This window comes from Felis catus, chromosome B4, assembly GCF_018350175.1.
Source record: "Felis catus isolate Fca126 chromosome B4, F.catus_Fca126_mat1.0, whole genome shotgun sequence".
NCBI lineage: Eukaryota > Metazoa > Chordata > Mammalia > Carnivora > Felidae > Felis > Felis catus.
Window position 1 is genome coordinate 131418395 of NC_058374.1, and position 24724 is coordinate 131443118.

The following is a 24724-nucleotide window of genomic DNA, read 5'->3' on the forward strand; positions in this document are numbered from 1 at the left end:
AACACAGACCTGCATGATCTTGCCGCGGCCTAATTCCAGGCCAACGTCCCCTGGAGCCCTACTGAAATACTTTCAGTTCTCTAAATTCATCACATTCTCTCTACTCTTTGAACACTGAAACCTTTGGTTCACTCCACCTGAAATACTGTTCGCACCAGGTTTACGGAGAACTACGTCTTTCAGCTACATGTCACCTCTGGGACATCTTCCCAGACAAGAGCCCTTCCCTCATCCCCTCTACCCCTCAACTTCAGTTTGGAGTCGGGGCCCCTTCTGAGTTGCCACCACCGCATAGGCTTCCCCTGCCACACTGTAATGAATATCCGGCCTTGCCTTTCTCCTCCAGCGCCCGTCACAGAGCAAAGCAAACGTAGTGTTCATTAAACGATCGCAGAATCAAAGCAGAGATAGCACGGGGTTTAGGCTCTGCCACTAGTGTGACCTCAAACTATCTGGTTCGTGGGTTTGTTGTGGGGGGAGTAAATACATTAATGCGTAAAAAGTGCTTAGAAAATGCCTGGAACATTGTAAGCACTCAACAAACTTTGACTTCTTTTCCCAGCGGCCAACGTCCGTCATTGCCCTTTTAAGGGACCCTCCCACTTTCCATATAAGCGGAAGTACGCAGTGAGGGCTCCGGAAGTGACCTCAGAGCCCCTCAGAAACATGGCCGCAGAGCATTCTTCCGGAAGCCGTCACGGGCATCTTCGTGACGCAGAACGAGTTAGAGCGTCCCGTGGGGTTACCATGGTGCAGCTCTCAGCCCCCATTCTCTCCGCTTCCTCTCCCGCCTGAGCGCCGGGAACGGGAAGGTGGGCGTCGGGTCCCGCCCGCGACGCAGACACCACCGGGGGGGGAGGGGTTGGGAGAGCAGGTGACGCTCTAGGCGAGCTCGTACGAGTCTCTATGGTGCCGAGCGCTCCTGTGCGCCGCTCCCGTGAGTCCGGGCGGACGTTGCCCCTTTAATCGGCGGAGGGCGGTGCCGAGGAGGTCCCGCGAGAGCGGCGGGGGGCGGGGGGCGGTGCCGAGGCTGGGGGCCTGTGGCGGATGGAGCCCGCGATGGAGCCGGAGACTCTGGAGGCGCGAATCAGTGAGTGTCCGGGAGGGGCGCGGGCCGGACCGGAACCGGAACCGGGGGCACGAGGCGGGCCCCTTCCCGGCGGGGGCGGGGTACGCGGCGCCCCCTCCCCACGCTCCGCCTCCGGCCCAGGAGAGGCGGCGCCCCGAGCCGGTCCATCCGACCCTGGGGCGGAGGAAGACCCCCGGCAGCTGCGGGGACCGTCGCTGGGAGCGGGCGCCGCCCACCTATCCGATCCTCGGGCCGGGACCCTCGGGGAGCAGTGAGCTGCGCCCGGCTCTGTCCGTAGAACCCCCAGGACGGAGACTGTAGTCCCCAAAGCCCCGAGGCCCACACTTCTCCCCTGAAGAGCGGGCCCTCCGAGCCATTCTCTTGGGCCCGGGAGGGAGCAAGCCAGCGGCCCCCAAGGCTGCAACTCAGACCCGGGCGGGAGGGCTCCTACTCTCCGCGGGCCCCAGATCGTCCACTCTGGCTCTGCATGGCGTGATTCCCTCCTAGCCGTTCCTTGAGTATGCACCTCCTCTCAGATTTGCTCGTTTCCTCGCCCAGGAGGGGAGGACTCACTGGCCCATCTGATCCTCCAAGCTCTGGCCGTACAACGAGAAACCCTCAAACCCTATAGGCTGGACAGGGTCCCGTTTGAGACTCCAGAAGTAGTATCAAGCTCTGTATCACTAGCCTCGGCCCAGCCCCTCAGATTCTGTACCTCCACCCAAGACTCTTCCCAGCTCTTGCTGACCTTCCTCCAGAGGCCCCTGAACCCCTTTCTCTGTGGCTTCTCAGACGCGGGCTGCTATTACTCAGGCTTCTGAATCTCCATAACCACCTGACCTCCCTATCCCACACTGCTGATGGAGCTCCTCGGCTCTCGCAGCTTTCCTACTGGACTCTCTCTCCCTAGGCTAGTGACCGCTCCCTCCCAAGTCTTTCCTCTCCTTGGGCTGCGTCTCTGCCAGAGCCTCAGGGAGACCTCGGTCTGCCTTCAGCTCAGCCCCTTGGCCCCCAGCACACCAGGGAGCTGCACAGGGTGGTTTGGGGTCATGGCCAGCCCTTTTTAGCCAGTCTCGAGCAGAATTGAACTCTGAGGTTGGCCCCAGAACAACAACATTTCCAGGCGTGTTTCAGAGTCCCGTCTGGCCAGTGGAGGGGGAGGGCATGGAGAGGAGGCACTCAGAGGCCATGGAGACTGTTCCAGAATGCCCAGGTGTCAGCAGCAACTTGGGAGGACGGGCAGGGCCCTGGCTGACAGATCCGACATATCTCAGGACTTGAGGGTGATGCAGAACTGTCTCATGTTTAGCAAAGAACAGGATTTTCCGAGAGTCCAGAGGGAGTCCGATCTGAGAAACAGGAGCCAGGACCCCTGGGTTTGGCCGTAGGGCTGGACTCTAATAGACTGAGGCCAAGATTGTTTTCTCTTTTTCTTCCCCTTTCTGCACTAGCAAAATTGTAAGCTCTTCCCTTGCAGTGGTTGGAGGTAAAGAGTAGCTTCTTGTAGGTCAACGACGATATTGTCACCGCTGTGTAGTGACAGGGGACAGTCATGCTCTATTGTGAAACACTTCCCCCTTGCCCTCCCTGGGTGTTCTCCCTTACTGCCTGCTGGGGATTTGGGGCTCGGGCCAGCGAGGTTGGTCAGCTCTCCTTGGACCCAGCGGCTCTTACTCGGAGCCAGATGCAAGGGAGAAAGCTGATGTCTCATGATGCCACCGCTTTTTCCTCACTGGCTTCTGACTCAGGACAGTTTCTAGAACTAGCTTCTCTGTCCTCACTCAGACTCATGTGTCTGACATTTTTAAAAGACTTCCTGTTTTAGGGTCCCCCAGGCAGATGTCATTGAGAGGGCCAGCTCTAACCCCATTCTATCTTTCTCACTCCAGACTGCTGTTCCCCAGCCTCTGGCCATGTGGGGGGGGGGGGGCGGGAGACAGAGTAGACAGCCACACTTTCCCTTGGTGGGGGGGTGATGGTTATTCCTGGGTGGTCAACAGGGGCTTTCTTTCTCTGAGGGACGAGAGGGCTTTGCAAGGCTCCTGGAACAGAGGTTTCTATCCAGAGAGAAAATGCTTCATTCACATCTCTGCTCAGCTGTACCTCCTCTGAGAGCTCTCCCAGAGAGAGAAGCGCCCCCCCCCCCAAAACACTTTCTATACCTTCTCCTTGCTTTGAGTTTCTTTATACTTCACAAGAGTATACAGCGTTACGTGTTTGTTTATCTGAGTAGTTGGTGTTTCTCTTGCTGGGCCGCCAGCTCCAGAGGGCACGGATCTTGCCTTGTTCACTCCTGTGGCCCCAGCACTCAAAATATTTATGAATAAATACGAAGTGAATAAATACTGCCAGGCGCCGGGATCCCAGAACTCGACCTCCCACCACAGCATAGGACCCAAGCGAGCAGGCACCACATGTTGGGTCCCAGCCTCCTTCTGGCCACAGATCCTTCTCTGTCCCACCTCCTAGGCTGTGTTTCCACCACACCCCCTGCTCAGTATCAGGCTTGAGGCAGAACAGGCCAGAGAGGGTGAAGCTTAGAGACCGGCTCCGGGGAGGTAGGTGGTGGAGATCCAGCTCTCACCTTGCGTAAAGTATTTTGTCATCTAAATCGGTCCACCTTTCGCTCCAGCTTTACAGATGGGGAGACAGAGGTTCAGGGAAGTTCCGTGACCTACTTGATTGTTTTTTAACCGGCATTGGGTGTCAGGGAGGCGACTGGGCTTGTGTGTCGCCCCCTCCTGTCGAGCCGTTTGCCCTTTCCCAGCCACTACCCACCCCTGGACTCAGACTCCCCCACAACCTGTGCGGGCCGCTGAGCCCTCCTTCCTTCATTTGTTTGCCAAGGGGAAATGGGCGTGTGCACAAGAGGCTGGGATGCGGTGCGACAGCAGGCTTGGGCCCACGATGAAGGTCAGAGCTGGGGGACAAAGAAGAGAGAGCGGATCCAGCAGGGCCCGCCCTGGGCAGGAGCCGGGGTTAGGGAAGACTTCGTGGAGGAGGTGATACCTGAGCCGCACTCCTTCCAAGGTCCTTCACGCTCTGCCCTGTGCTCAGTGATCCGCGTCTCTCCTCCTCACACACGGCCCCGTGCTGTTCCGAGGCATGCCATCCCCCCCAGCCTGGTTAGCTCCCGCTTGAGCGTTGCCTCTTCCGGGCAGCCTCCCTGGCCCCGAGCCCAACCCGAGTCCCCTGCTCGTGGCTCCTTTGCCTCCCTCTGTCACGCTGTATTGCGAACCTAGCTTCCCTTGGCTCACTTCCCAGCCACATGGCTCCTTGAGAGCGAAACTGTGGCTTCCACCCCCCCCCCCTTAACCTCTGGATCTGAGTGTAAATTCCCTGAGAATTGTGGGAATACTTTTCAGGAGCAGCACTAGAGGCGGTGCGGTCAGGTAGGCAGACAGACGTGCAGCTGCAGAGGCGGGGGCACTAGGGAGTAGGGGAACAGCCCCTGAGCACCAGCTCTAAAAGTGGGGCTATTCAGGGAGAGGCTGCAAGGAAAAGCCCGTGGACGGGAGCTCATCTGTCCCTTGACGCCGCTGAAACATCATCCCTCAGGTCTTGAAGCTATTGGAGCAGGAGGTCAAGGGGACTCTTTTTGCCTGTTCGGTCATCCCCTCTATTCCCTATTGACCAACTGTCTTGCCAGAGGAGGAAGTGGGAGAGGCAGGGACGCCTCCCCCAGGCCACGACGGTCCTCTCTCCTACAGACAGAGCCACAAACCCCCTGAACAAGGAGCTGAATTGGGCCAGCATCAACGGCTTCTGCGAACAGCTCAACGAGGACTTCGAGGGGTAGGTGGCCTCCTCTTTTGCTCACCTACGCAACAGAATCTGCCCCGCACCTGCCGCGCCCACGCCAGACCCTGGCCCCCGGGGCAGAGACCTCAGTGGGTCGAGACTCCGCTTCCATTCCTGATGTGCTCACAAATGAACGATGGTAGTGGTCCTTCTGTACCACCGGTGGGCCACCCGCTAACCGAACCCATTTTACAGGTGAAGAAGCTGAGGCCCAGGGGACTCGGGTTCCTCACAAAGGAAACGGTAGTCTTGGCCTTAAGCCACACCTCCCTGAGCCCCCGGGCAAAGCTTTGTTGGGACGTGCTCCCCAGCTGGGAGGAAGCCAGTAGGCCCTTTGCTCCAGGAAGAACGAGAACCACCTGCGTTAGAATTACTTGACAAAAACGCCCCTTTGGGGGCTGTGCGCAGACGGGGGGACTAGACTGGCAGAGGGCTTGGGGTGGATTTGCTGGCAGGCTCCCCAGGTGGTGAAGTTTGAGGAGCGCGGCTTTCCCTCCACCGCACCGCCACCAGTGCGGACGCTCCGCTCCGGGAGGCCACGCATAAGGTGCGACACGTGTGATCCAGAGTGCAGCCGTCCGGGTGCGAATCCCGCCCCTCCGTTGGCTGGGTCAGCTGGGCAAAACCTCCGTCCCTTCTCCTGTCACGTGGGGGCGATAGTCCGGCCTGCTTTGGAGGGCCGGAATGAAGGTCGGGCACGAAGATGCACGTGAGGCACCTCGTACATCATAAGCACTCCGTGTCAGTTGTCGCCGTCACCAGTGACAGGCCTCTTACGATCCAGCAGACGATGTCACCACCTTCACCGCGAAGGTGCTCTGATTTCTCCCAGCAGAACGTCCTGTGCCCCCTCAAATTCCCAGGGAGCCGTGTCCGCCCTTCCTTCATGGCACATTGTCATGTTGTGCTCCCAGACGGACCCTTGAGAAGGCGGTGGTCCCCTCTCCCGCTCACAGTTCTCGGTAACGCCAGGAGAGGGACTGAGCTCATACCTTTTGAGGGTCCCTGGCCCCTACTCCCTGTCTGCCCCTGCCCTGTCCTGCTACAGCCTCCGGGCCTCTCCAGTCGGAGAAGGGGCAGGGCCTTTGCATCTACCCCACCGAAGCCACCAAGGGCTGTGCTCCCAGCGGGGGGGTGTGGCTGCCCTCCCCTGGGTTGCCTCGGGCTCCAGCCGTTTGGGCTTTGTGCTCTTCCTCTCGCCCAGGCCCCCGCTTGCCACCCGGCTGTTGGCTCACAAGATCCAGTCACCGCAGGAGTGGGAAGCCATCCAGGCGCTGACGGTGAGAAGGGGAGAAAGGGTGTGCTGGCTGTCCCCAGACCACGTGGGTGGCCCCCCAGGGAGGCCAAGACTGAGGTTTTTGGTTTGTTTGTTGTTGTTGTTTTTTTTTAGAGAGTGCTTGAGCGGGGGAGGGGGGGGAGAGTGCGGAGAGAGGGAGAGAATCTTAAGCACTTAAGCAGGCTCCACGCTCCGCGTGGAGCCCGACGCAGGGCTCGGTCCCACAACCCTGGGATCATGACCTGAGCTGAAATCAAGAATTGGACACTCTTGACTGAGCCAGCCAGGCGCCCCCACATCAGGCTCTTCTTTAGAGCCCAAGGGAAGGGTGCCAGAATGGCCTAGATTGGGGGTCTGGGCTGGCCCCTAGGGGCTCACAGCCTCCCACCCCAGCCCTGCACAGTTAGGCCTTGCGTGGGGAAGAAGCCCCTTAGGATCATCTGGCCCACGGGTTCCCTGCTCCAGCTCTGCGTCAGATCTCTGGGAGGCCAGTTAACCTACTGAATGAGGGCCCCCCCCCCCAACCCAGGCCTGCTGAATCTGAGTTCCTTTGGCATCTGCACCCAGGAATCTGCGTGCCTGTAAAGCTCCCCAGGTGCCTTGTAGAGTTAACTCAGCCCATCACTGGTCTCCAGCCCCAGGACAGTGCCGTCCTCCCCAAAGGCGGTTCAAGGGCTGACGCTGGACTCAGGCCAGAGTTTTTGAAGCTAGGTCAGCAGAAGAGTTGGGGGGGGGGGGGGAGGGTGCGCTGTCTGTGGCCCCCAGGCACGGGCCACATAGCAGCTCACCATAAAGCAAGGCCGACCTCAGAGGGTAAACGTTTTTCTTTTAGTGGTTATGTATTTGTTTTAACAAGATAGGGTTGTTGTTTTTGTTTTTTGTTTTCTCGACTACGGGCTAGTCCTACGATTCCGTGAATATGTACTGTAAGGCAAGATAAATGAAGTTTTAAAAACTACCAAAGGGGCGCCTGGGTGGCTCAGTCATTCAGGCGGCTGACTTGGCTCAGGTCATGATCTCACGGTCCGTGAGTTCTAGCCCCGCGTCGGGCTCTGTACTGACAGCTCAGAGACTGGAGCCTTCTTCGGGTTCTGTGTCTCCCTCTCTCTCTAGCCCTCCCCCATTTGCGCTCTGTCTCCCTCTGTCTTTCAAAAATGAATTAATGTTAAAAAAACAATTTTTTTTTTTTAACTACCAAAGAAAAATAATAGGAAAATCATTCACAAGTGGTGCTCAGATGTGGCCAGGCTGTGGAGGGGCCCCCTCGATGCTGCTGTCACCAGCCCTCGAGGGCACCCGCCCCGCCTCGTGTCCTCAGGAGTCATTCTGTCCCTCCGAATGCCCATCCCTGGGCTTCCATGCCCTGGTCATGGTTTGGGGGGGGGGGCTGCCTCCTCTGACCCTCCCTGGGGTTCCCCCCCACCCAGGTACTGGAAACGTGCATGAAGAGCTGCGGCAAGAGGTTCCACAATGAGGTGGGCAAGTTCCGCTTCCTCAACGAGCTCATCAAGGTCGTGTCTCCCAAGGTGGGTGCTCCCAGCCTGAGCTCAGGCCTGCGCCATCAATGGGGGCGCGTTGAGGAAGGAGGACCCCCTGTGGGAGGCAACTGACTGCCCTCATCCTGGGGGCTCCCACTGGGGTTCCCACTTCTGCTCAGTTGGAACTCTGCCTGGCATAAACACAGACCCTTGAGTCCGGGACGGCGGGGTGTCCAGAAGGAGGGCTACCAGGCCACCCGGTGGCTGGTGGCTCTGGAGCCACTCTTGGGGCCGCTCAGGCTTAGTGAGGAATGACCGTAGGACATAACGCGCAGCTGCTGGGCCAGCTTCCCCAGCACGGCCACTCTGCCTGGGACCTCTCCCCACCTGGGTCTCCACTGGAGGGTCTCCCTGTCCCCACCCCTCAAGAGTGGCCTCCTTGAGGCCTTGGATGCTGAGGACCCAAATCTGAGTGGCGGAGCCTGCTGATGGCCTTGGCCCCTTTGGGGCGGGGCGTGCTCCCTTAGGGCATGCGCATATTTGATGCCCCTTGGGTGAGATCCCACCCCCTATGCTCTTCCTTGTCACACCCCTCTCCTGACCAGAGCAGCTGAGTGTCCCAGCTGGCCCCCCATTCTCTTCCCAGGAGGCGACTAGTGTGAGATCCAGTTCCCTCAGCCTCAGCCTAGTTTGCTGCTGAGAGAGACTGTGCGTGGGGCCCAGGGCTGAGCTCGGTTCCACACCTGACCCTTCCCTGGCCAGCCCCAAGCCAGGTGGCTCCTTCCTGAGGTCACAGAGTTAAGCCATAGCGGACTGGCCGGAGGCAGGCGCTGGGCTCTGCGCCTTACCTGTGTCAGCCCTGCATCCCTACCGTGATGCCACCGCCGACATCCCCACCTGACAGGTGGGGAAACAGACACTCAGGGCTGGCCCGGCTAGTGCGCGGCAGAGCTAGGAGGTGAGGTCAGTCCGCCAGGCTAGTTGGGTGGGACGGAAGGGCCCCGCAGGCCGAGGCTCCCAAGGGAGTCCTGGGGAAGCAGCCAGGTTGCGGCTGGGGTTGGGGCGACAGGTTTTGGGGCCGGACAATGGCAAAGGCCTGCCCTCCCCTCGGTCTCTGAAGTACCTGGGCTCTCGGACATCAGAGAAGGTGAAGAACAAGATCTTGGAGCTCCTTTACAGCTGGACAGTCGGCCTGCCCGAGGAGGTGAAGATTGCAGAGGCCTACCAGATGCTGAAGAAGCAGGGTGAGGCACCAGAGGGGGGGCTGTGACCAGCGCCCCCTTCCCTCTTCCCCGAGCTGGGGCTCCGGCAGCTTCTGGCGGCAAGGTCATGGCTCTGCCCTTTAACTTCTCAAGAACATAGAGCGATGGGGCCTTTTTATGGCTCTGTCTGAAGCTAGGTTGGGTGGAGAGAAGGTGAGTGTGGGTCAAACTTCCGCTCAGAGAGTGGCCCCCATGGAGTGGCCTCAAAACGTGGGTGCCTAAATGCCACCACGCAGTTTGACATTGTAGTTCAGGAGCCGATCGTGGCCCACTGGAGTCCAGAGCCAGCATACAGGAGAGACTGTCCTCCACCCTCCATTCTATCCTGCCCCCCCCCGCCCAGTTCCATTCCACACTCTGGCCCTGGGCACGGTTGACGGCCTTCCCACCACCGTCTACTCCAGGGATCGTGAAGTCAGACCCCAAGCTTCCAGATGATGCTGCCTTTCCCCTTCCTCCTCCACGACCCAAGAATGTGATCTTTGAAGATGAGGAGAAGTCTAAGGTGAGCTTCCAGGGAGGGGGAGAGGAGGACCTTCAGGCCCACTTGGCCATGAATTCCAGGCCCTGCCCTGAAGCAGAGGCTCATGCTGAGCACAGTCATGCAGCGGGTGACAGGCACGGTTTATCCAGCACTTCTGTGTGCCGAGTACCTCCCGTCCAGTGCCCCTGCATTTAATAAACACAAGAGCGTGTCTGGTGTCCCTGGGGTTGGTCTGAGGGCATTTTATAGGCTGGGCAGGAGTTTGTGTATTTTTGTCTTTGACCTTTTCAATGATAATTTAATTAACTTCGTGTTAAAGAAATCATGTGCTCACGGGCAAGAAATTAAACAGCCCAGAGGAGGTAAGATAAAAAGTAAAAGCTCCTATCCACCTAGTCCCAACCCCCAGAGGGCTTGTGCTGTTGAGATTTCTGGCACATCCTTTGGGAAAGATTCCCTCACGATGGTACTCCCACATCTGGTGCCATCCATCAAGAACTTCTTTGGGGAGCACTCGCGTGCAATGCCTTGGTTGTCCTGACGGCCACCCCATCAGGTGTCGGTGGAGGCTCACTGTTTCATGGAGAGCTTAATAAGTGCCTTATGTCCCTCGGCCAGGAAGTGGGGAACCGGCACGTGACCCCGGGCCCGGTACTGGGGTCACTGTCATGCCCCCCGTGTCCCTGCAGATGCTGGCCCGCTTGCTGAAGAGCTCCCACCCCGAGGACCTCCGAGCAGCCAACAAACTCATCAAGGAGATGGTTCAGGAGGTGATCGCCAAGCCCGCGGTGCAGGGAGGAGGCAGAGTGGGGACTGGAGCGGGGCCGCCGAGGCGGGGTTGTGTGTACGCCTACGGGGAACCCTGCGGCGACCCAGCCAGAGGGCTGTCACAGCCAAGAAAGAGCTGACTGACGGATTGGGGGACCCCAGGGGACAGAGCCAGGACCGGTGTAGGGGGGAGAATGTCCCAGCAGCTGAGCTGACCTGCTCAGGTTGGGCTTCTGCGAGGCTGCCTGCCTCTTCTGTGATAAGGAAATAGAAATCAGGCCTTGCTAAGTGAAACGTACGCGTATGTGCTTACTTACCATAAAGAGGGAACGCTGCGCGCTTGCTATCCAAGCAAGCATGCGTATGTCGTGGGTACGGGCTGAAACTTCTTTATTTGATGAGGGCAGGCCATCAAAGCTTCAGTCTAGAGACCTACGGGGAGGAAGTCCTAGGCGGTGTTCTGAAGGGCAAGCTAGCTGCGTGTCCTCATAGCACAGGGAAAGTCAAGGGTGGCCCCTTTCGAGGAGGGTGATGGTGTCCAGTGGCGCAGCGCAAGCCCACCTCTGGTCCCGCGAGGGAGGGGCGTGCATGGTAAGCCCAGGGGCACGGGACGGTGGGGTCACTGGAGATGGTGTCTGAGGGCCCCGGAGATTCTGACAGGCCCGTGCCGAGGCCTGGGACCTGAGGGCGTCGGCAGGAGGAGAGGATGTGAGCGCAGGGTTGGCAGAGGGCTTCTTGGACTGGAATGCCCTGGCCTGGGCACGAGCGCCTCGTGGCAGGGTCTGATCTCACACCGAGCCAGGAGACTCTGGAGTGCTGTAGGCAGTGCCTGGCTGAGAGCAGACACGACCTGGGCTTTCTGGGGCTGATGCCTCCCTAGGACCAGAAGCGGATGGAGAAGATCTCAAAGCGGGTGAGTGCCATCGAGGAGGTGAACAACAACGTGAAGCTACTGACGGAGATGGTGATGAGCCACAGCCAGGGCGGCGCCTCTGCCCGCAGCAGTGAGGACCTCATGAAGGTACGCCTGCCTCTGCCGCCCAGCCCCCACCGTCTCCGGGTCCCCGCCGGCTTGACCCACCCGCCCTCCTGTCCCCAGGAGCTGTACCAGCGCTGTGAGCGGATGCGGCCCACGCTCTTCCGACTGGCGAGTGACACAGAAGACAATGATGAGGCCCTAGGTGAGCGCTGGGCGGTCAGCCCTGTCCCTCCGACCCCTCCCCCGCTCCCTTCCCAGGACTTGCTAACTATCTGCAGTTGGCAGGACCCACCACCAGGGGGCCCCCCTCCTCCAGACCCGACCTTGGGTTTCCCCACATCGAGGAAGCGGAGAGCAGGGGCTGATGTGGTCATAAGACCCTACGGGCCAAGCCTCTACTCAAGCCCACGAGCTGAACAAGCTGAAAGGGAAAGAATTGTCCCCATTTCACAGCTGGGGCTCTGGGAGGGAAGGGACTTGCCCAGATCACAGAGCATAACGGTGGCCGAGCCAGGGTGGACCAGGGACTCTCTCCGGATACTGCCTCCCTCCCTGCTAAGGGCTAGAAACTGAGGGCAAATCCCACAGGCCTCAACGGTTCCAGCGCGGGGCCCCATGACTCTGTCACAGCCACACATCGGGTTGTCATCCTTATTCTCTGCTACCATGTCAGCCAGTCTCTGGGGCAGCAGTCTGGGAACCATATTAGCCCTTGATTCGGTGGGAGTTCACTGAGTGCCTCCCAGGTGCCAGGCACCTGGTCCTTGCCCAGGAGACTTACTGCCCAGACTCCTCTAAGCCTTGGCCCCTAAAGGGATAATATTGGTAAGGGCCTAGTTTGTGCCAAGCACTATTGAAGGCCCTGGGGGCACGGCAGTGATTAAAATCAACAAATGCCAGGGGCGTCTGGCTGGCTCAGTCAGTAGAGCATGCAACTCTTGGTCTCGGGGTTGTAAGTTCGAGCCCCACGGTGGGTGTAGAGATTACTTAAAAATAAAATCTTTTAAATTTTTTTTTTCAACGTTTATTTATTTTGGGGACAGAGAGAGACAGAGCACGAACGGGGGAGGGGCAGAGAGAGAGGGAGACACAGAATCGGAAGCAGGCTCCAGGCTCTGAGCCATCAGCCCAGAGCCCGACGCGGGGCTCGAACTCACGGACCGCGAGATCGTGACCTGGCTGAAGTCGGACGCTTAACCGACTGCGCCACCCAGGCGCCCCAAAAATAAAATCTTTTAAACAAAAATCGGCAAAAACCATATTCTCCGTGGAGCTTGTAGCCTAACTAGAGGAGAGAGGCAGCGGGCAGTGACCGTTTGTCAGATGGTGGTCAGTGACGTGGAGAACAGCCGGCAGGGAGGGGACTGGGGAGTGGGGGTGAGGAAAGGCCTCCAAAGACCCCAAGGCAGGAAGGAACGAAGCCACGCAGAGATGCGAGGGGCGTCCGCACGGCAGAGCCAGTGTGGAGGCTGAGGCCAGAGCATGCCGCCGTGTTCGGGGTGGTGGGGACGGTGGACGAGGACGGGCGGTAGAGGGTCTGAGTGAGTCGAGCAGACGGGACGCCCCCAGCCCCAGCCCCTCGCCAGGGCTGCGGTAGACGCAGGGACCTCCTCTCCCCCCAGAGGCCCCCGTGTTCCCTCAGCCTAGTGTCTCCCCTCCTGCCCCCTCCAGCCGAGATCCTGCAGGCCAACGACAACCTCACCCAGGTCATCAACCTGTACAAGCAGCTGGTGAGGGGCGAGGAGGTCAACGGTGACGCCGCAGCGGGCTCCATTCCGGGTGAGGAGACAGCCGGGGGCGGGGGGGGGGGGGGGCGGGGGGCCGCCAGGCGGGAGTGGCACAGAGCCCAGGGCGGAGCACTGGCTCCAGAGCTGGGGGCTGGGAGTGCCAGGGTGACCCTGGCCCCTTAAGATGAGGAAGGCCCCCGGGGACAGAGCTTGGGGGGGAGTCTCTGCCAGGGCTGCAGCTGTGGGGGGAGGAAGTGAACATGGGGCAGAGGGGGAGGGAGGCAGGGTTTGGCAGGGACGAGTGGAAGAAGGAAGGCCTTTCTTTCACTTGATAAATCTGGCACCTGTTGTGCGGGGCTGGGTGGCGCCCTCCGTGCTTGGTTTCCTTACCACGAGGTGCGAGGGAGGGGTTGACACCTAAACGTGGCAGGCTCGGCCCCAGTAAGGGTAAAGCGACAGCCCTGGGGACGCACAGAAAGGGTTCGAACGGGCCCAGTGGGGGGGCAGTGGGGGTGGACGCTCCCACGGAAGCAGCCGCGTGTAAGTGAGGCTTCAAAGGATGGGAGGCAGTTGGCCAAGTGGAGAGAAGGAGCGAATCGGTTCTGGACAGAAGGAACTCCCTGTGCTAGAGAAGGGGCCTGGTGGCAGATTTCGGGGGCAGAGCAGCCTGGCCAAGGGGGGGGGAAGAAGCAGGAGGGCTGTGAGCGGGGGCGGGGGGGGGGGGGGGGCGGGGGGCAGCAGGCTGGCCTCCAAGAGCCTGAGCGTCCTCCAGGCAGGACGGGCCTGACTCTCCTTTCCTCCCAGGGAGCACCTCGGCCCTGCTGGACCTCTCAGGCCTGGATCTCCCTCCCGCGGGCACCACCTACCCAGTCATGCCCACCCGCCCCGGTGACCCGGCCAGCCCCGAGCAGCCTAGCACCTCCGTTTCCCTGCTCGACGATGAGCTCATGTCTCTGGGTGAGGAGGGGGCTGGGCCCAGAGGAGGGCGGGCTGGCTGCAGGTGGGGGGGGGGGGGAAGGGGGGGCGGATGGGGGGGGTTGGGGGGGGGACATGCCCGCAGCACGTGAGGCAGCCTGGATCCCACGAGTCCCGTGGAGGGTGTTGTGAGCGTTAGGCCCATTTCACAGCCCAGGAGGCTGAGGCTCAGGGAAGTTAAGGAGTTGTCACCAGATCTTCCAGTCGGAGGGTGAGACCGGCCAGCCTCTAAACCGACCTCTGCCAAGCCCGCCACACCTCGGCTCTGGTGGCCTGAGGGAAAGCCGGCGAGATGTCTCCGCGGCAGGTTAGAGCCTAGAATTGGGAGCCGCCCGGCAGACGGTTCCCCCCCCCAACCCCCACTTGAGAGGGAGAGGGGCAAAGAGGGGGAGGCCAGGCCCCGTAGCTCCAGAAGCTCCAGGGAAGCCGGTGCCAGAGCACCAGGCGCCCCGCGCCTCCAGCCGGTCCCGGACTACAGGTTCCAGAGCCACAGGGACCCAGGCGTACGCCCGGGGAGGACGCAGGGGGCACCCAGCCGGCCAGGCAGTTGTCGGGATTCCAGCTTCCGGCACAGCCCCCTCTGAGAGCTTGAAGCGGGAGGACGCGGTGGCAGCCTCTTCACAAGGGCCCTGAAGTTACTTTAAAAAAAAAAAAAAGAGAGGTTGAGGTCTGTCAAAAGAATCTCGAAAGTTACGTTGGGGAACTGACTTGGAAGCCAGGAGTCAGACCGTGAGCCAGTTCTGAGGTAAAAACCAGACCCGACGGACTAGAAGCATCGGTGCGCCCGGTGAGTGGCTTCCCTCACCCCTGCTGCCGCACCGTCTGAACGCAGACCACCCTCCTCCCACCACGGGAGTGGGTGCCACCAGCGTCCCCGCTTTCCAGACGCGAAAGGACGGCTCCCAAGGCTTTAGGAAGGCTAGGTGACGTGCCCAAAGGGGGGCACGCGAGTCAGGACGAAGCGCTCGGTTTCTGACGCCTTCCTCTGAGCCTCTTTGCTGCTCTGACTCCGCTTGGCCGCCAGGAAAGGGACATAAGGACCGGGAGTGCATCGTGAGGGATGAGGGGACGGCAGAGCAGGACGAGCTCCCCTCTGGGCCCCGCGGCTGGCGCCCTCTCCAAGGGGGTCTGCCCACAGCGTGTCCGTGGGCCCGCGTACACATCCCATCCGCCTGCCCCCTTTCCGTTCCGAGCTGGGGGTGCCTCAGGGAGAGGGAGGCCTGACCTGTTTTACAGAGAGGGAAGGATGGTCCGGTGACAGAGCGCACACAGGCTCATCTTCCCCAGCAGAGCCGGGACCGGGCGGCAGCTGCCCGACTGGGCCCGGCCCCCGGCGAGCGGCTGCCGCAAAGCCACCTTCTCACGAGAAGCAACGTGTGCTTCGTACTTCCTGTCCCCAAGTTGCTTCAGCAGAGCCCTGAGCCTCCGGCATCTGTCGGTTTCTACTCAAAGGGAAAGGAAATGTGGGAACAGGAACCAGAAGGGCCAGGGCAGCACCCGCCCAGCCTGGGGGAATAGAGGAAGCCCTGGGACCACAGGGTTCGGGGGGGCTCGTCCTAACCGGCTCTTTGTGGCAGGAAGGGCGAAGGGTGGGGGCGGGGCAGGCAGCGGGGACTTCCCGTCCGCCACTGTTGAGGCACTTCATCACATCGGCCTCCTTTATTAGTCAAGACGGTCCCCTCAAGTCTTACAGATGAGGCCCAGGGAGGTGGGCACCCGCCCGAGGTCACACGGCCAAGCGGCAGAGCTGTGTTCAGACTCCAGCAGCGAGGCCACGTTCTGTCCGGGGCCGGATGCTGCCACTTGCCGGCTGTGTGGCCTTGGGCAGGTTACTCACCGGCCTCCGTGTCCGCTTTGTCAGCCCCGAAAGAGGGATGACAGCCCCACGCGCACTCGTCAGGATTGTTTGAGGATCGAGGGAGCCCCGCGTCTGAGGTGCCCGACGCTTCCGGGCGTGTGACAACAGTCACCGCTCGGTTGTCCCTGCTCTCGGAGAGGTGTGCCCAGAGCAAGAGGCCCGGCAGTCAGAGCCTCCGGTGCCTTGCCGGTGCCTCTCAGCTCTTCAGGCTGTACCTCACCGATTCGGGATTCGCTGGCAACGGGCTAACTTGTCTTCTGTGCATAAAACCTGGGGCGGACTTGGCCCAGGGCGTGCTTCGGGTCAGACCGGGTGGGTGACCCCTGCCCTCTGCGAGTCGGCAGGCTAATGAGCGGAGCCATCCAGAGGGCCCACGGCTGTCCTTGGCGCCAGCCGGCCAGCCCTGTCGGCGCGGCCGGGGCAGATGGGGCCTTTAGAGCCTGCCCCCGTTCAGCCCTGCAGCCGTGTCCCCGGGGACGCGGCAGCCCAGCCCAGCCTGGCTGCTCAGAGTCTGGGGCGCCGCCCGCCCCCTGGCGCTCGGAGGCCGTGGCCGCGTGGGGGCAGGATGCCGACCCCTGCCCGTGGACCCACCCCCGGCGTCTCCCACTCCGTCCTCCCTTCCCACCACCCCTGGGTCCCCGGCGCCGGCCGACCGCGAAGACAAAAGTCCCGACGTCCGTAGTTGAGGTGGCTTCGGAGTGCAGGAGTGGAAGCATAAGTGGGCATGGGGAACGGGCCTTCAGGATCTTTGGTTCCTGCTTCTGCTCTGCTGCCGGTTCCCTCTGAAAGTGGGTTTTCTCGTCTGAGCTAAGCCTCTTGGGGCGATACAGGGGGGAGGGCGGGAGCCACGGACCCCAGGCCAGCACGCAGCCCCCCAGCTCCCTTGCTTCGGGAGGCCTCCAGCTCCTTTACGTCTGTCTTGCTTCCCTCCAGGCCTAAGCGATCCCACACCCCCTTCGGGCCCAGGCTTGGATGGTGCTGGATGGAATAGCTTCCAGGTAGGAGGGCCAGGAACCAGCACGACCCATCCTGAGGTAGGGTGGCTGGGACAGGCAGCCTGCAGCGGGCAGTGCAGAAAGAGGGCCCTGGGGCGGGGGTCCCCGGGGCTGAGGCTCCTGTCCTGACCTGGGGGTCCCCGGGCAGGCATTCTCTCCTCAGCTCCACACGCTCTCCTTGCGAGTCAGCGTTGAGATGAGATGAGGTTCCCGTTCCTTTCCTCCTGGTGGTCACTTTAAGGTCCCTGGAACGTGCTGGTTTCTAGAGTAGACCCCGCAGATCAGGCCGGCCCATGAGACGGGCGCAGGCCAGCAGGAGTGTCGTCCCCTTCCCTGCTGCTGCTTCCCCAGATGTCACCCGCAGGGAGGGGCAGGGGCCTCAGGGCAGCGCCAGGCGACTCCGACCCCTCTTCGGCACCGCCCTACCCACCTGCATGCTGTGTGTGCCCAACAGTCGTCTGATGGCGCAGAACCCCCCGCCCCGCCTCGGGTCCCCAGCGCGGACAGCCAGCCCCCGGCACCGACGTCTCTGCCGGCGAGCAGCGGTCTGGACGACCTGGACCTCCTGGGGAAGACCCTCCTGCAGCAGTCCCTGCCCCCGGAGTCCCAACAAGTGCGGTGGTGAGGGCACAGCCTGGCTGGGGTGGGGTGGGAGTGTCCCCCGCCCCCAACAGCATCCGCTTCCGGGCTCTCCCAGGCCCCGCAGCCAGAGGCCCGGTGCCCGCGTGCTCCCGTGGGCAGCCGTGGCTAACGGACCACCGCGTGCCAAGCACTGCACTGGTCTTGAGGGAGGCAGCGGTGCCCGAGGCAGGTGCAGGGCCCATCCTGTGGAGCACAGAGCTGCGTCCCACCGGGCGGGGGGGGGGGTACAGGCCTCTGGCCTCTCCTGTGCCCCCGATCTCTCGGCCCCCGAAGATTCACCCCCCCAATGCCACGTCCCCCAACAAGGGAGAAGCAGCAGCCAGCCCCCCGGCTCACACTCCGGGACCTACAGAATAAAAGCAACTGCAGCTCAACCAGCTCCAGTGCCGCCGGCCTCCTCCACGCGGCGTCCCCCGAGCCCCCTGGGCCTCCGCAGCAGCCCACGACGACCGAGCTGTCGCTGGCCAACGTCACTGTGCCCCTGGAGTCCATCAAACCCAGTGAGTGGGCCGGGGGTGCGAGCGGGTCGAGGCTGGGCCGGGTCAGCACGCCGCCCAGCAGCACCCCCCCCCCACCCCCGTTGTCCCGTTGGGAGCGCGTGCCGCTGCGTGACCCAGGGAGGAGCTCTGGGCAAGACCCTTGTCCTTCGCGGGCCCCCTGCTTCATCCTTCCCAGAGCGAGGGCTGCATGCTCTGCACGGTCCAGGCCTCCACAGGCAAGATGACTCCTCACGCTGGCTGCCGGGTGCTCCCTCCCCAAGAAGGCAGAACCAGGACATAGAGGTCCCGGGTCTCTCCAAGGTCACGAAACCGAGCCAGGATAAGGATGTAGGCCCAAGTCCGAGCTTCTGCTGCCCAGGGGCAGTTGGGGACCACTCACAGCCCAGGTCAGACGGATGAAGACTGGCCGGTCGTCTCGGCCTTGTCCGTCTTGTGGGTGCACCTTGACCGAGGGCATCACCCCTTCAGTGTCCCCAAGAAGTGGCCGTTGGTGCCCCTCTCTTGCCAGTAGGGAAGGCCCCGAACACCGGAGTGACTGTGCTAGGGTCACAGGGTGAGAGCTTGACTCCAGCTCACCCATAGGCCTTCACTCCAGCACTCCAGGGCCATAGTCCCACGGCCCTGGGGGATCCCCCGCCGTCACTCAGCCCAGGGCGTGCGTGTCTTGCCTCCACCGACACGGTAGAAGTTCGCCTGCCCCGTCCGGGTGCCGGTCTGTACCCGTACCCCCACTGCTTCCGGGTTAAAGGCGAGGACCTGAGTTTGTGGATTCGAGTGCCTGCTGGGAGCCGGCTGGATGTGCTTGGGCTCATCACCCTGTCCCCTTTCCCCTGCCAGGCAGCATCTTGCCAGTGACCGTGTATGACCAGCATGGCTTCCGGGTCCTCTTCCACTTTGCCCGCGACCCGCTGCCCGGACGCTCGGACGTGCTGGTGGTGGTGGTGTCCATGCTGAGCACCGCGCCCCAGCCCATTCGCAACATCGTTTTCCAGTCGGCTGTCCCCAAGGTGACAGGAGCGTGCCTCCTTCCTCTCAAGGCAGGGTGACCCGGGGCTGGACGGGGAGCCAGCCGGTGGGGGGGCAGGGGGCAGGGGATGGAAGGGAACCCAAGGACAGAGCCCCTGGCCCCCTAGAGGAGCTGGCAGGTAGACCGGGCCTGGTCCCTCAGAGGGTGGGGACAAGAAGCCGGGGGCTCAGCTGGGCCCCATCCCGCCCTGCTGTCCGCAGGTCATGAGAGTAAAGCTGCAGCCGCCCTCAGGCACGGAGCTGCCGGCGTTTAACCCCATCGTCCACCCCTCGGCTATCACCCAGGTCCTGCTTCTCGCCAACCCCCAGAAGGTGAGGGGCCCGGCTGTGACGACGCGCCGCTGTGGGGGTGGGGGCGGCCCCTTCTCTCGCTCTGACCCTCTGCGTTCACTGTCTCTGCCCCAGGAGAAGGTTCGCCTCCGCTACAAGCTTCTCTTCACCATGGGCGACCAGACCTACAACGAGATGGGGGATGTGGACCAGTTCCCCCCACCTGAGACCTGGGGAAGCCTCTAGAACAGGGAGGGGCGGGGGAGAGAAGGGGGGAACAGGACTGGCCACTGTCTGGCCTGCGGGGGCAGGCCGTGGTGGCCTAGGACACCCTATGTTCCCACGGCGACATCCCCTGGGCCTGGTGCTTCTCCCCTCACCCCTGCGGCCCTCTCCTTACTCGTCTCCTCCCCTGCGCAGATGGACCCAGCCGAAGACTGGGCCTGGGTTTGCACTGCTGGGGACCTTGGCCACAGGGGAGAGCCTAGAGCAGGGAACGGCTGTCTGGCCCTGGAAGGACTTGGGGTCATGGGGGAGAAGCATGGCTGTCGGGCAGGGGCCAGGACCTCAGGCCCAGCCCTGACCCCAGCCTGGGGTGGGGTCATCCCCACCCGTCTCTTATGCCTTATGGGAAGGCCCAGCCATAACTTGGGGGCCATGCTGGAGCGGGAACCAGCTCAGGCCTCCTCCGTAGGAACCGGGTGACTGGCGGGGGGGTGACGCCTGCACCCCCAGCTCTTTGCACTCTCTGCTGTGTGGTTTGACTCTCTTTGCTTTTCTTTCTCAGTGGCCCTGTGGTCACCATCTCAGGGGGCCCGGTTGGGGGAGCCCCACCCGTCCCCCACTCCTCGTGGGGCTTTCGCTCCACCCGCCCGCCCCCTTGGCCATCAGGCTTCTTGCGGGGCTGTGGGGGCTGTGACTGCTGGCCCCCCGAAGGTCACGCCAGAGCCGGGTGGCCCCAGCTGGAGGCTCAGGGCCACTGGGGTTCCCGGTGCATCCCCTTCAGTCCCTGGCCTCTGCCGGGGCCTCCTGTGGGCAGCTCACCTCTGCCCGTCCGTCTGTCTGTGGGCAGAGTGGGGTCCGCGTGTGAGTGAGAGCGGGAGTATTTATGGAAATAAAACGTCCTTTTTCCTGGACCAGCTGCTCTCCTGGCCCTTCTGAGGTGGAGGGTGATGGGGGGCCAGGAGTGGGAGGTCCCTGGGGCCGCCCTGTGGACCTCTCCAGCTCTGTCTGTGGCCATCAAGCTGTGGTTCCTGTCCTCACCACCCCCGAGCCCTTCACCGGAAGAGGTGGTGCTGAGTCACCAGAGAGCCGTCCCAGCTGGAAGTGAGGGGCCGGCCACTCAGACCCGCCAGGAGCTCCAGCTGCTGCAGACGCTGGCTGGGAGGCCCCCGGTTGCTCACAACTTCCTCCTGCCGCTTCTCGGCCCTCCGCGCACAACTGTGGCGCAGCACCGCCCCGGAGGGCCTTGCCTCGGCTTCCCCAGAGACTGCTCCCAGGAAGCAGGGTGCTAATTGCAGCTGGTTTCTAGAGAGGCCCCGGGGATGCTGCACTGGGCCCCCCGCCAACCCCAGCTGCAGCACACTTACCCCTGGTGTGAGCGGAGTTTAGGCCCCAGTCCAGGCGCAGGGGGAATGGCGTGGCCACCGCGGAGCAGAGTAAGGGGGAGTTAGCCCCGGGGATTGCCGCGTGATGTGGAGCCGGCCCCACATGCTGCTCTGCAGGAGAGGGTTCCCGTTTCGAAAAGTCTGGGCAAGGCTGCCTGCCGTTTGTCCTCCCTAGCAGATGATGGGAAGGCCTGCGTTTAACAAGCCGGTTTCGCTTTGCCCAACCTTGTCCTTCCCGGGCTGAACCCCTTGCCCATGGATACCATCGGGACGCGCTGGAGAAACAGCCTGGGCGCTTTTTTCCGTCGAGCAAATGAGGCATGTTTCTCTGTGCCAGGCCTCACTGGACGCACAGGGTGAGAGCTTCCCATCGGCGCAGATCCCTATGGAGTGTCCCCCCCCCCCCCACCGCCCAACACAAACACAGCCCTCCCGCAGCAAGGTTTCCAGACGCCCTGACCCCTCCGTGTGCCCCCCCCCCCCCCCCCCCAGCCACAGGGCCTGGTTCCTGATCCTTCCCCACCAGGCCAGACTCTGCGCGGACAATTGTGAGATCTCTGAACGACAGCGTCTAGTAGGAAGGTTCTTCTAAATGAAACAAAACTTTACTCCCTGTGATGCCGCCCTGGCGTCCCAGGGGCACCATCTGGAGTACCGTCTCTTACCAGCTGTGGAAGGGCTGCTGGTTGGGGTGGGAATGTGTGCAGCTTCGAGCTGGGAGTCTGGGCCTGCTCTCAGCGGGGTCCCTGGCTTGCTGTGTGATTTTTGAGCAAGGTGCTTCCATTTCTGGCCTTTGAGTTCCTTTTTTTTTTTTTTTTTTTTTAACAGAATCTTTTAAATTTATTTATTTTTCAAGAGAGAGAGTGCAAGCTGGAAAGGGTCAGAGAGAGAGAGAGAGGGAGAGAGAATCCCAAGCAGGCTCCGTGCTGTCAGCACAGAGCCCCATGTGGGGCTCGAACCCATGAACCCTGAGATCGTGCCCTGAGCCGAAACCAAGAGCCAGACAAACTGCTGAGCCACCCAGGCGCCCCCTTTAGGTTCCTTTGTGATAGTGGGGAGGGGCCCAGTGAACTACAAGGCCCTGCTGAGGCCTTCTGGAGCATCCTTGAGCAAAGGGGTTCCCCAGGCTCTTGGCCTGGAGTGACCCAGATGCTCCAGGGACAGGGATACCCCTTTCCTCTTTCAGACCTACCGTCTTCCCTTTTTCCTGGTCTATCCATCCTACTGTCAGCCATCCCACAGGTGCCTCTGAGCAGCCCCGTGCCAGGCTTGGCCCTGCGGTCAGCTCACAGGCTGGCATGGAACCTACGAGCCGGGAGCTCAGCATGTCAGGGCAGAGCGATGGGAGGGAGGTGGGGCTGAGGTGCCACAGGAGCCCCGCATCTGTCCAAAGGGCTGGGGGTGGGGTCTAATCATGGGAGGCGGCCCTCAGCCTCCAGTCCCTGGAGGAGTCATCCCCCAGCTTGTGTGTGGATCCCACCAGAGGTCCGGAGCACTGCCCAGGAGACCCAGAGCCTCTGGGGTGCTTGGGCTGGACGGGGGTGAACAGGGAAGGAGTGTTCTGTCTCTCGAAGGGTCACCCCCACCCCCATCTCGGGATCAGTGGGACTTCCCAGACCTCGAAGCCACACTTCCACTTCTATTCATGCGGCTGGACACAGCAACTCGTTTGGGTTTCTTTTTTGGCAACCGCAGCGCACTGCTTAAGTTTGTGGCAGCCACAAGAAGCCCGTCTCTGCTGCCATCCGGCGCTCCCTGCCCCCAGTGTCCGCGCAGGCGGAGAGCACGGGGGCCAGCCCGGGGCCCGGCCTGGCACAGACCTGCCGCAGGCACCTTCTCCCGCCGTCCTCAGAACGGCCTGTAGTGATGGGAAACTGAGACCCGAAGGCACACGTTAGGGCCCGAGTCCAACCAGCAGTCCTGGGAGGGGCCGCTCTGTCTCCCCAGCCCTCCCCAGCCCTCCGTTGGACCGCTGTTCCCTGCAGTCAGGGTTAAGGGCACAGGCTCTCCGGGGCTGTCAGGATCGTGAAGTCCCCCTGCCCCGGCCCCACCCCCGGGTTTCCTTCTGGCAAAGTCGTTCCGGCTCGAGAAGGCAGGGGGGTTTTCAGAGCCCCCGAGATCATACCACACGCCTAGCTGCTCTGGGCAGAAGCCTCCACTCGGAGCCCAGCACAGATATGACCACGGACGAGCAACCTGTCAAAGTGTCTGAAATGCGGCCCCACGGCTGACCCCTGCTAGCACGGCCTCGGCGCCCAGCCACCGGCCTCCCTGCGCAGCCGACGCTAGACCGTCCCAGGCTTGCGCAGTCTGTACAGAGGCCCCTGGGCCCCCGGAGCAGCCCCGGGGACGAAGGAGGGGGCAGGGGCCAGCGTTTCTGGAGTCTCCAAGCAGTGCCATCTGGCACGGCAGGAGAGCACACGGGGGCTCTGGAGCCTGTCAGATCTGCTTTCCAACTTGGCCTCTACCGCTTAACCAGCTTGGGACCCGGGGCCAGGGGCTCTGGTCTCCTCACCTGTGAAATGGGGACGAGGATACCGACCCCGCCGGAGGATGTGCTGGACCACACGACAATAGGAGCTACTGTCCCCAAGAAGGCAGGACACACGGCGGGGGGGGGGGGGGGGGGGCACTTAGGCGGAAATGGGGGCAAGGGTCTTTTCATTCCAGACTTCGCAGGCTGAACCCGCTCTCGCTCTTACTTCACCAAGGACACGGAGGCTCAGGTCAACCGTCTCGTCCACGGTCACCCAGCTAGCGAGAGGCTGAGCCCAGCTGGCCGGCTTCGTCCACACACACTCAAGCTCTGTTCTAGCTGTCTCTGGGGAGGAAATAAGTGTCCATTGATGCAATGCCTCCACTTGCCATTCAAGTCAGCCCTGTCTCTTGAGCTCCTGTGACCATGGCACATTGCCAGGCCATACAGGATTCGGCACGAGCGGAGGAGACCCAGCCAAGTCAACAAGCCCTCGGCGATGCAGTGGGAAAAGGTCTCGTGACCGGAGACGGGGCTGGCCGGTGACCTCCGAAGCCCCCACTTGTGCATTTGCAGTTCTAAAACTACAATCTCGACCTTCACCGATGACACTGCGGGGTCCAAAAGTCTCTGATGACAACATCCTTCGGAGGGGCGGCCTACGATCCAACCTTTGGGGCGTCCGACCCCCTATGATTCGGCATCCAAGTGTGCTCGAGCTTAAGTATACCCTAAAATAGACCCCTCACCCGGCCAACAGGCACAGCAGCCCCACCCAGACGAGACAGAGAAGAGGGTCAGACTGGAGGGGAGCCTGGCGCCCGGTGGGGAGGCCCCAGGCCTCCACTGGGCTGATTATATGGCCCCGGTTGTTTGCAGCCGCTGCTGCTATAGCCCCACGTGTCCTGACCCCTCTGCAGGCCTGAGCTGGGGCTCAGGCCTGGGCAAGCCTAGGGGGGGAAAAGGGAGAAGCCAGACCTTGCCCTCAGGGACCTTCAGAACAGCTGGGGAAGTGGACAAGCCCAGACCCAGTGTGTTCCAAGCTGGAGGCAGGGCTGAAACAGGGCGGGGCCACCATATAGCCCAGAGGTTTCCCAGACGGTAAAATTGTGGTACCTGGTGGCAAGCTGCTGGCTCAGGAGGTTTCAGTTTCCTATTTGTGCACCCATTAGGTTGTGCCCACCGCACAGATGGGGGAAACGGAGCCACCACGGTGTTCCGGGATCCGGCCGGTGAGGAAGGGGGACGGACAGGCCAGGACTAGAACCCAGGCATTGCAAACCCGAGCCCTACAATTTTTTTTTAATATTTTTTTTTAACATTTATTTATTTTTGAGACAGAGAGAGACAGAGCATGAACGGGGAAGGGTCAGAGAGAGGGAGACACAGAATCCGAAACAGGCTCCAGGCTCTGAGCTGTCAGCACAGAGCCTGACGCGGGGCTCGAACTCACGGACCGCGAGATCATGACCCGAGCGGAAGTCAGCTGCCCAACCGACTGAGCCACCCAGGCGCCCCCCCCCCCCCCCCC

The 24724-nt window shown here is 61.9% G+C and overlaps 1 protein-coding gene across 5 annotated transcripts; it reads left to right on the forward strand.

Moving 5' to 3' along the window:
- Positions 1-654: 654 nt before the first annotated feature.
- GGA1 (golgi associated, gamma adaptin ear containing, ARF binding protein 1) lies at positions 655-20246 on the forward strand. Of its 5 annotated transcripts, none has more exons than XM_023257485.2 (17): positions 655-812; positions 4780-4864; positions 6075-6150; positions 7574-7672; positions 8745-8868; positions 9291-9391; positions 10060-10140; positions 11019-11159; positions 11238-11319; positions 12789-12896; positions 13649-13801; positions 16611-16675; positions 17127-17293; positions 17621-17814; positions 18652-18821; positions 19042-19152; positions 19246-20246. In XM_023257485.2, the coding sequence occupies exons 4-17, from the start codon at positions 7589-7591 to the stop codon at positions 19354-19356; spliced, it is 1692 nt and encodes a 563-aa protein (XP_023113253.2). In that variant the 5' UTR covers positions 655-812; positions 4780-4864; positions 6075-6150; positions 7574-7588; the 3' UTR covers positions 19357-20246. The 5 variants fall into 5 exon arrangements, with proteins under 5 accessions (XP_023113253.2, XP_023113252.2, XP_044918269.1 ...); XM_023257484.2 differs by lacking the exon at positions 655-812 and adding an exon at positions 869-1090; XM_045062334.1 differs by lacking the exon at positions 655-812 and adding an exon at positions 1186-1340.
- The last annotated feature ends 4478 nt before the right edge of the window (positions 20247-24724 follow it).